Source organism: Mus caroli, chromosome 6, assembly GCF_900094665.2.
Source record: "Mus caroli chromosome 6, CAROLI_EIJ_v1.1, whole genome shotgun sequence".
Taxonomy (NCBI): domain Eukaryota; kingdom Metazoa; phylum Chordata; class Mammalia; order Rodentia; family Muridae; genus Mus; species Mus caroli.
In genome coordinates this window covers 90641108-90652429 of record NC_034575.1, presented here as the reverse complement: position 1 = coordinate 90652429, position 11322 = coordinate 90641108, and the positions used below count along the sequence as shown (strand labels likewise).

General features: G+C 41.8%; 1 protein-coding gene across 5 annotated transcripts in view; it reads right to left on the bottom strand.

The window, feature by feature from the left end:
* Slc25a26 (solute carrier family 25 member 26) overlaps nt 1-11322 on the bottom strand; it is a 101200-nt gene that overhangs the window by 12334 nt on the left and 77544 nt on the right. For all 5 annotated transcript variants that reach the window (XM_021164333.1, XM_029478601.1, XM_021164334.2 and 2 more), the window contains one exon: nt 1043-1112. In XM_021164333.1, the coding sequence (XP_021019992.1) occupies nt 1043-1112 (70 nt within the window). The remainder of the gene's footprint in view (nt 1-1042; nt 1113-11322) is intronic.

Here is an 11322-nt window from a genome sequence, read left to right as displayed (position 1 = left end):
ATCTGTGTGTGCTGATACCCATCTCCAGGGAAGCCATTGCCCTCCCCATCTGTGTGTGCTGATACCCATCTCCAGGGAAGCCATTGCCCTCCCCATCTGTGTGTGCTGATACCCCATCTCCAGGGAAGTCATTGCCCTCCCCATCTCCAGGGAAAGTACTTAGTTTTGGTGATTACTTCCACAACTTAAATAGATTTAAATTATTAACAAAGGAACCTATAAAATGTATGACTTCTACTGTCCTAATCAGTACATGTAAATAAATAAATAATCCAACAGTTGATATAGAATTTGGAAAAGAATCATTTTCCCCTAAAGTTGCTGTTCTTCCAACCTACCTGCCCATCTGTTCACCAGCACTGCCTCTAAACCCCTTACAATGCTCTGGCCAAGTTCCACCTTGCTTTACTGCAACTACAGCTACCTGTATTTCTCTTTCTGTTAGGGGCTGAACTTACCACTTACTACATTCTTAAAAGCACCCATGTTCTCGGGACTTAATGATAGGCAGCATGATACTGCACACTGCTCTTGCTTTCATGTCCCCAGAATACCCAGATGTTCACAAGGCTGTATTTCCTGCCCCGTGCAGTTCAGCCTGCAGGAAGCTGTGGAGTAGCCCCCGCTCTCCCGATTGTAATTAATCTCCCGCACTGTCAAACATGTCACATGGGCTGTGAATCTCGGATCACCCACAACACCGCTCCCAGCAGACAGCTGTGCAGCACACCCCCACTCCCACAGAGTGCTTTATAAATTATCCTTAAGATAATCCAAGGGCCCGAGTGAGGCTTTAATAAAGATAAAAAGAAAAAGGGAAATTTGTCAAAGACAAATTGGTTGTCATTCAAGCAGGCACCTCTAACGGGTTTTTTTCCCTCTAAGATAATTCTTTTCGTAAATAGCAGTGAAGCTGTCTTCATCTAACGATCTGGAATTCCTGAGGAATGCTGTTTTGCACAGCTAGCGTTTTCACATTCACCCCCCCCCCCCACACACACACACACTCCGGTCTTTCCCAGTACAATATAATCCCGTGCACCTGCAAAAGCTCCGCAGACTGCTGACTGCCAAGAATCCACCACATGACCCCGCCGCCACGCCCAGAGGGCCTGTGTGGAAGGAGAAAGAAAAATACAAGTTATTCCTTCTTGGAGTTTATCAGAACCTGCTGTGGGTTTAGCTTGGGATGGGAACTTAAGTGAGAATCTATTTTGGAAGCATTCTTCAATGGTGACATAAGTGACTTTCCCAAGGATTTAACAGCATTCTAAAATTAGTCAAAAAAAGTACGGGTGGCAGCTACATTACGGTTCTCAAAGGAAGCATTTTCAAGGACGATTTCATACCCACAAGGTAAAATAAAGATAACAAATTTATGACAATGAAATATTTTGCATATTTCCCATATAACTCTAAGCATACAATACTTTATAATTATTCCAGAACAATATATGTCAACTTCTTTAGTTCTTTTAAAAGTCCTTATCCATAACCCACCTTTAGAAGATACTAGCTGTTACCTGAGCGCTACTTTAATTGAAGGGGTGGAATATGTTTTGAGACAGGGTCTAACGATAGTCCAGGCTACCCCCAAACTCAGGATCATGGTTCCTCAGATTCCTAGTGCTAGGATGGCAGGTGTGTGCCACCGTGCCCAGCATCGATTTAAATTACTGAAAGCATGTTTATGCTGTTCACATAATAAGCTGGGATCATGCAAACACCACAGCAGGTGTGAGTTGGGGAACATGGCAGACAGTGTTTTGCTCGTTGAAAACTTACTGCCTGGCATTATCATAGACTCTAACCCTCTGCAACTGCAAGCCACCATAAACATTTTCTTTTATGAATTGTTTTGGTCCCAGTGTCTCTTCACAGAAGTAGAAAAGCAGCTAAGATTTTTATGGTGAAAAGGTCAGGGGGGAAGAAGCAGTATTGCTAATGTAGCCATTGTGTCCAGAAACAATCCATGGCTTCCTGAATCTGGATGGTCTCTCAGAAGGCTGTCCTGGGGAACTGGCCATCTGATGTTAAAATTCATATGGAAATGTGAGGAACCTAGAAGAGTTAAAACAACTTTGACAAAGAACTAATCTGGAAAATGAAACTTCTTAATTTCAAACTATATTAAAACCTGTGATAGTCAAGAAAGTCCAGAATTGGTGTCTACAGATGAGGACCTCCGGAGATCAGACTTTGGGAGAAAGATTTCACTGAGGGAGAGGGCTGTTTATTTCAAGCACTAGAACCAGTGAGTGTTTGTCCATACTTAGAACGAAAGCACCTCAGCCCAGACTTCGTAACATAACAGATTATTAACTCAAAGGGAAAGATGGAAATACTCTTAAAAATGTGAACTTTACAAACACATAGGGGAAAATCTTTGTGCCATTAAAATAGGCAAAGTTTTCTTACAAATGACACCAAAAGCAGGATTCATAACCTAGGCGCCGTGGGCCACACCAGGGATCTCAGTGCTAAGCAGGCAGCACCTGAGAAATTACCACAGGGTTAGGACCAACTTGATCTAAGTGGTGAGTTCTAGGTCAGCTTGAACTACGAGTGAGGGCCTGCCCCCAGCAAAATGAAACAAGTTGCCTCCTCTGTAATATGAATATATTAAATATATATTAAATATATTAAAATAATTTGGACTTAATCAAAATGTAATGCTTATTCAAAACACACTGCTCAGAGAATGAAAAGGTAAGTGTCACAGACATCTACAATGTACTCGGAATACATTAAGAACTTTGCAATATCTTTAATTTAGATAATAGACAACCTGATACAAATACACAAGTATTTGAACATTCATAGATGGGAGATAAGTATGTGAAGAGAATGTACCATGGGAAAGCCATAGTAGAGGGGCTGGAGTAACAACTCAGTTAAGAATGTGTACTGCTCTTACAGGGGTGCACGCTTGGCTCCTGGTACCCATGTGGAGTAGCTCATGACTATCTATAATCTCCAGCTGCAGGCATCGTGGATGCCTTCTTCTGACCTCTGTGGGCATCTATACCCATGTGCCCATACTTTCCCCTCCAAGGGACAGATGCACATATATACAGAACTTAAAGTCAAAAACAACAAAACAACATAGTAATACAGTACTGCACACTTTACTAGAGTGTGAACACTTAAAAGTGCTGGCAACCAAGCTTGGGAGAGTAGTAGTGGGCAAATGTAAAATGTACAGCCATTTTGGAAAATAGCATGGCAGCTTTATAAGTTAAATGTGCCCTTACTTCTGACCTAGCAAGTTCCTTCTTAGTTATTAGTTATTTCTTTATTTGGAAGGAGGTCAGGCATTTCCCATGTAAAGGCTCGACTGTAAATGTTCATGTAGAATTATCACTAACAGCCCCAAACTAGAAAAAGAAATGATGCACCTATGTCTGGATTATTGCTCACCAACAAGAAGGGAATGAAGTCTGATCTCTGTCGTGATGTGGATATAGCACAGCATAGTTATGAGAGGAGGCAGATAAAAGAAAATGGGTTTACATTTGTATAAAATTCTGGAATATGCAAACCAGTCACTAGTGGCAGGAATATCAGTTGCTTAGAAGATAGTGAGGTGTGGCTCAGGAGAACAGTTCCCAAAGGGATGTAGAACATTTGGCTCTTAAGTCAGTCTATGGTCTCTTTGTAGCAGTGATTGTGTGTGCATGGCCACCCAAACTTATCAGACTGTGTACTTTAAATATATGAAGTTTAGTGCCTGCTTCCTCAGGGAAGCCAAGGAAGTGAGGTTTTTTGCAAGGCTGTTCCTCAGAAGACAGAAGTACTATGATCCATCATCTAAGGTTGTTGGGAGATCACAGACTTCAGAAGACAATTAGAGACTAGACTAAGCATTGTGCAATAGTAATATTCCATGTGGTATGATCATATCGTGGCAGGAAGCACAGGAGCAGGCAGGCATGGCACTGGGACAATAATGGAGACCTCACAAGCAGAAGGCAGAGAAAAGAGAACTAACAGGGAAGGGCATGGCCTCTCTGAAACCTCAAAGCCCAGCCCCAGTGACACACCTCCTCCAGCAAGGCCACACCTCCTAATCCCTCCCAAACAGTTCCAACAGGGGCCATTCTCATTCAAACCACCACAGTAAGCATCTCTCCCTTCACTGGGGCTTCCTCTAATTTTTTCTAAACTCTGCACTAGCATTTCATAGGTTTGACCCTGTTTTTATCAGATTTATTTTTAAGTACTCCACAGGTTGCAGAACTATGGAAAGGAAACTGCCTGCTTTGAATAGTCAATGTCTGTCTGTTTATTGCTAATAGAAACTGATCATCAATACAAATGATTTTGTATAATTGGTGTGCTACAACATCAGCCACTCAATGGTTCAGCTCTGCTGTGTGGACACCATCAACTTTCTCCACAATTAAAGGCAGGCCTACTTCCTTTCTAATCAGAACATCATATTTCTTTTCCTTGTCCTGAAATAATGACCACACCCGTTCATTACCAAACAGAGCTCCTGAATATCTTATTTTAAGTGTTTAGAATAGTACAATGACCCAGAAGTAGAGTGGTCTCTGGGGAACTGAACAAACATAGTACAAGTAAAACAAAACAGCTGACTCGGCATCCATCTCCTGTCTGAGTACTTATTTCCCCACTGACAACTCCCTCCGGAAGGGTTGTGACAGGATCACTAAAGACTGGGTGGTGATTCTACAAAAACAAGACAAGATGCATAGAGCTCTGTTTTCCTTGACAAGTTCAGGCTTTTAACACTGAATTGTTATTCAGTGCTGCTATGTGATATCTCATTTCTTCCCAGCCCTATGAGGAAGAATAATTCTCTGTATATTTACTAAATCTACTGGATTAGAAGTATACCTATCAAATAGGCTTTTTAACCCTACTTAGGAAAACAAATAAGCTTTAAGAAACCTTGTTACAAATAAACTTCTAAAGTTCTAAGCTACACAGCACAGAATTTGGTAGATTTTAGGAAATGCTTTAATGTTTGAAAATAAATGGGTGCCTCTGTGGAAATCATTATTTTCTCCATCTCTCTATAAACATTAGAGATGCAATGGGACACAGGGAAGGACAACATTTATGTTTCGTAGCAATGGTTATGTATTTATCCACAAAGCATGGATGTTAAATGTCTGCGTGTACACACTCTCCCCTGCACCCCCCAGTGCGTGCGTGTGTGTGTGTGTGTGTGTGTGTGTGTGTGTGTGTGTGTGTGTGTGTGTGTGTGTGTGTGTGTGTGTGTGCGCGCGCGTGTGTCTGCCTTGCTCATGCTAGGTACATGTTCTAGCACTGAGCTATACCTCCAGCCCTTAACAGCAGGCCAGCTTTAACACCCTCGCTCACTAAAATACTGACTGGAGAAGAAATGCAGACATGAACCACATTTTCTTAGTGAGAAGAGGTCATCCTCAATTATTAATCTTCTGACATTTTCTCAAGAAGAGATTATTCCGAATACTTAAGCCGCTGCTCACGAGCTTGATTTATAGCAACAGTAAAGAACAAACAAGGGATGAATGACATCACAGAAGTCAAAGGTGCTATGTAATTCATAATACAACAAATGTGCAGAACTGTCCTCCAGGTGTTTGCTGCAAGCTCAAGGAGACAACAAAACTGCCAGGACACTCCATGAGGGGTGTGTGTGTGTGTGTGTGTGATATACTATATATTATAAATATATTGTATACATAGGAGGAAGAGGGTTTTGAAAGAGAGATGGGAGAAGAAGCTTCACAGAGGTGTCTGCTGTGTTCTACAAAGAAAAAGGGAAAGAAACAATCAAAATAGACTCCAGTGTTTGAAGACTGTTTAAATATAGAATCCCTATAGACAAGCCTAACATTTCACTTCACCTGGGCAGAATTAGCCTAAGAAGATATAAAGAAATCATTTTGTAATAAAAGTGAAAACTAATAAAAATCTTAGGAAAAACAGTCCTTAAGTCCCTAGAGAAACTAAAACAAAGTCAGAGGCCAATGTCAGTGGAAAATTCAGTGTTAATAATGACTGACAGCAACAAGCACAACTGACTCCTCTAGCCACTAAACACGTCACTCAATAGGACCCTCACCTGAAGAATATGCAACAGTTAGTGTTCAGTCATCCTTTAGACAAAAAACCTGAAGCTCCAAGATCTTAAATCACTAGCAAGCCTAGCAGCGATGTGAATGGGGCCATGTGGTGTGTCCCCAATACAAACCGGGATTTGCACCGTCTTCAAAGCAGAGCGGTAAATGCAACAGAGTAAATACAACAGGAACCACAGATGCCACTGCAATGATACTGAAATATCCAAGAGAGGGGGCTTATGCCTATAATCCCAACATTTAGAAGAAAGATTACTAGGAGTTTGAGGCCAGCCTGGGCTACATAGTGAATTCTTTTTTTAATGAGTAACTGAATATAAAATCTTGAAAAAGTAATTTTGAGACTGACCAATCTAAACAGATCAGAACCATTTACAAAAGCTACATCCTCAAGTTAGTAAGAACAGTAGGAACTGTGCTGATAAAAAGTACTATATATAAGTTAGAAAATATTTGAAGTTGTAACTTAGCTCATGTGTGTGGGGACAGGAGGATGGGATAAACCAAATCAAAACAAAACAAAAACAAACAAACAAACAAACAAAAACTCACTGGGAAGCTAGGAAAGATCACTCACAAAAAGACTAAATAATTGGCTATATTTAGGTAAGTTCAGACCACACTGGAAATAGAATAAAAATAAAGATAGCACCAGCAGTGGGCCACATGATTCCCACTGATGTTGTTGAATAGCTCCCTGAGTAACTAGCACATCCCAAGTGGGATATTAAAGAATTTTCCAGATCTGTACAAACCACCATGGGTGTGGTGCAGAGGCTAAGAGCAGTGTGGAGCAAACTTTCCAAGGTCGCGTAGCTGACACAGATGGCTTGTTTTGCTTTGCACAAAGCCACATATATTGTGACAGTCAGAACTGTCTGTGTGCCGCTTCTCCAGGTTAGCCACGGCCGCCTCACAATGCCCAGTGGAGTCACAGTGCATCAAGCAAACGGTCGAGAAAGATGGTTTCACGCCAATAACGCTCAATTGTTGTAGTCTGTAACGAGCTTTTTTGATGTTTAGTTTTCTTGCCTGAAGAAACTTTCTGAATGCATATGCAGACAGTTTAAGCTCCCATGACATTCTCAGCTTGAGTGAGTACTCCCACTGCCACAGAAGTGGACCTGAGGCAGCCAAATGACAGGGGAGGTGAGGGAGTGAGGGACAGAAAGGGGTCCAAACATGAAGAAACAATGTCGGAGTCTCAACTTTGAAATTAAGTAAGAATTTAAAAATACAGAAGGCCACACCTCTCAGGTATCTGCATCCTGATCTCTATTCCATGGGTTGTTTTCCTTTTTCTTTTCAAACAAAACTGAAGCTCTATGATGACTGTGTAGACATTCATTTATATCAGAGAGAAATTCAGATCTAAGGGCTGAGACCAGCCGTGAGAATGTGCTCAACGTCCCCAGTGCCCCTTAGGTAAACCTTGCTTACTATGAGAGGGATGGAGATATCCCTAATAGCGTGTGCAAACAAATTTATTGTAAAATAGACTTCCAGGAGAGTTGCTGAAACAGCAGAGTCCCTACGTATTCTCCCACTAGCTTCCATAGTTTAATGATCAAACTCGACTACAGAAATCAGGATGCACCTACTAAGTGCAGGCCTTTAATGCAATGCCACAAGAATTGCTACTGTCTATAAGTATGCAAGCTACAAACATTAGCCTGGCTCTTTTCACCCCGTGGTAGCTCAGTGGCATTGCTATACAGATAACTGAGCTGTTTCCATTTCCTAAACGATTCTCACTTTTTTTTTTTCAGCTAATGTTTCATCTTGTAACTTTGTCTAGAGCTCTCTATGCAGACCAGGTTGGTCTTGAACTAAAGGCATACAAGCCGTTGTTGAAAGCCTATCCAAGGAAGAACAATGTGAGAAACTCGGGCTCGCCCTTCCCCAGCCCAGCACAGCAAACTCCAGTAGCAGAATTCATAGATTATCTTGGTACAAATAGGCAGTGTCAGAAATGGATGGAGTCCAAGTGAGGGCAGCTACCTTCCATTAGAGCACACCATGAAGACCTTGTGTTTTTCACTTCTAAAGACCTACCCACATGGACCCTACTGTCTGATGAAAGACAAACTGAAAAAAAGGGACTTTGCTCCAGCCTGACAACATTCACAATGTGGGACTTTTAAACTGTCTATTCAAAAGGACGCATTTGCCTTCCAGTCTTGTAAGATTATAAAATTTTACTATGTGGTTTTCATGGGTACATAATAGGTTTTTTCCAAGTCATCTATACAATTTCAAAATAATACCATCAGACAACCAAGATAACATGGAGGTTTTCAAATCTGCATAGCTCTTGGGATCAATCAGCTCTGGGGGCCTCACAGCTGTGAACCCACCAACACGTTTTGCCATACAGCAGAGCCAGCACATGACCACTTCCTGGACATGTTCGCTTACAGAAGCTGATCAAGCTACTGTGTAGCTTTACACAAGCATTCCCAAGGCCATTTTGAGAGCTGCCCATGACTGTCCTATTCAGTCAGACAAGCCATCTTGTGAAGTGATAGTACACCAATATGTGTAAGGCAAAGGTTTCAAAATAAGCTTTGGAAACCAAAAAGAACAGAAAACACAACAGCAAGACAGCAGCATCACTGGGTGGCTGTGGGCTAACAGAGACTTCTTAGCCAGAGTTTATATAATGAAGACTGGAGGCGCCCTGCTGCTAAGTAGGAGTCATTCAGAGCCCACAGGCTGACTGTGGTTGTAGTGGTGGCTGGATGATGCTGTGGGTGGGATGTGTAAGCAGTAGTCTCCTTCCGGTTGATCTGAATTTAAGCTGGCTGAGGCGTTCAGAACTATGCCTTTCTAGATAGGGGAGAAGGGTAAAGATAAGAATTTCTAAAAGCCTTAAACAGAAAAAATTATGATTCTTGGGCAAAGGCAGAAGTGGCTATAGAACCGTGCTTGCTTAGTAAGAGTTGGGAACACTGTTTATGCATATATTTCTTTTTTTTTTTGGATTATGTAGATGTATCTTTTGGGATATTCATTCTAACTGGGAAGTTCTCTGACCTTTCTGTATGTTATTTTATTTTGTATTAGTTTTGTTTGGGTATTTTGTTTTGTTTTGGCAGAAGGGAGAAGAGCCATATTCACTCAACAGCATCTCGATGTCTGTTGAGTAATAATTAAGACAAAACAAATTATAATTGAGGTTCATGACGCTTCCTATGAGTCAACAAATGGCACAGCTGTTTTAATGCTCCTGCCTTTGTTTCCGGAAGAAAGAACTCTAAAATGACATCTCATGGGATAAGACACAAGCCTGGGTACTGTACCAAATGCCAAACTAACCCATGTACATACACAGCCACTATATGACAATTAAAACTAAAAATCTCAGAGAAGATGCTTATCAAGCTAATGAGGGGAAGCTGAAGGGCAAGCCCATCTCACAGCACCAGGAAGTCACAGAGCAGCCACTTGTGAACACCAGCCTTCAGAAGCTCGCTCAGTGCCCTGTGCAGTCAGACTGAAGCACCAACTACAAAAGGGACCGTTACCTTCAGGCAAGAGCCGGGCAGTGGTGGCGCACACCTTTAATCCCAGCACTTGGGAGGCAGAGGCAGGCGGATTTCTGAGTTCGGGGCCAGCCTGGTCTAGAGTGAGAGTTCCAGAACAGCCAGGGCTATACAGAGAAACCCTGTCTCGAAAAAACAAAAAAGAAAAAAAAAGAAAAGAGAAGAAAAAAAAAAAGCAGGCAAGAACTTGATGACTTTAGCTTGTGTAAAGAATGTGTGATTTGGCCATCCATCACAAATCCTAACTCTTAGATTGGCTGAGAACGCTGCAAAACAGGAACAGAATATAGGTCCCACATCATGGATCACAGGACTTAGCATTCTGCTGAGCTTTCCAAAAACGTGAGCTTGATAAGATGTTGGCTGTGTGATCAACTAGTGATGTCTGCTAAGATATAGCACACACACAGCACATTGCATACCTAAACCTGTATATAATCACAACAAAGCTTACGGGTTCCCCAAGGCAGACTTGGTTGGTGTCCATACTGTGGTCTGTCATTGGTTCCAGATCTCCGGTGAACACGTTTGCTCACATCTCCTCAGCAATGGTGTCAGACAACAGGTCTCTGCTTCAGTCCCTGCTTTGAGCTCTTGCCTGACTTCTAATGATGATGAGAATAAACCCTTTCTTCTCCTATGTTTATTTGGTCAGTGCTCACCACAAAGAAGCAAATGAAGAGAGCATCTTAGACCCAATCAGTGATCAGGAAAAAAAAGTCACCCCGTTCTTATTTTAAGACTTCTTCCTCGGTGCTGGCATGGAGTTAAGGGCACAGATCATACACTTTACTCTCACCAGCCCCAGCTCAGCCTGTACTGCGGTCTGTTGTGAGCCAGCAGCCTGTGTGTGGAGATGCTGCTCTCTCCCCGGCATCTCTGAATGGCTGGTTACTACTCATCCTCTAAGAGATGCTTCCGTGGATGTGGTAATGGTGGATATTTACAGATCCCTAAATCACAACAGCAAAAGGTTACTGCTCTTTTAACTTGAAAACATGGTTTTAATATAGCACTGTTTCTGCCGAAAATCTATGAAATACAAGAGAAATATCTGAGTAACTACTGTGCACAACTCCATCCGAAGAAGCAGAGAACGACGTCGCAGGCTTAGCCCAGGAAGCGGACTTCCCTTTGTTTGGCTCATGTTTCCCTTTCGTAGGTACTGCTATGCGATTCTTATACCAAATGTAAGACTATTCATTCATACCTGGGAGTGATTCCCACACTAGGAATTCTTCCTGGCTTTGTTTTTTTTTTTTTTTTTTCTTAAAGCTTGACGTTCCTACAGGAAATTTCAATCTATGTTTTAGTAATATATATACTCTTCATCTAAACTCAACAAGAAAACCTGTATGTTTAGACAAAGAAAACATATTTTTATGGCTGTGAATATAGTTCTGAAGGAACCTATAAATAAAACAGCCAAGTAATTCCATCAGGAAAGAATACTAGCCTGCAACAATCAGCAAACACCTACCAACAGCCGGTACAAAAGGCAGAACACGAAGCACATGAACATAAATACAGACAGCCAACGACAATGTTCATTCCTCTTCACAGCAGCGTGCTATGGGGAATGTGACACAGATACTCACAAAGGGTAGCTCTGGAGTGACCTCTGCACAAGCACAGTGGTCCCTAAGAACACAGACACTCACAAAGGGTAGCTCTGGAGT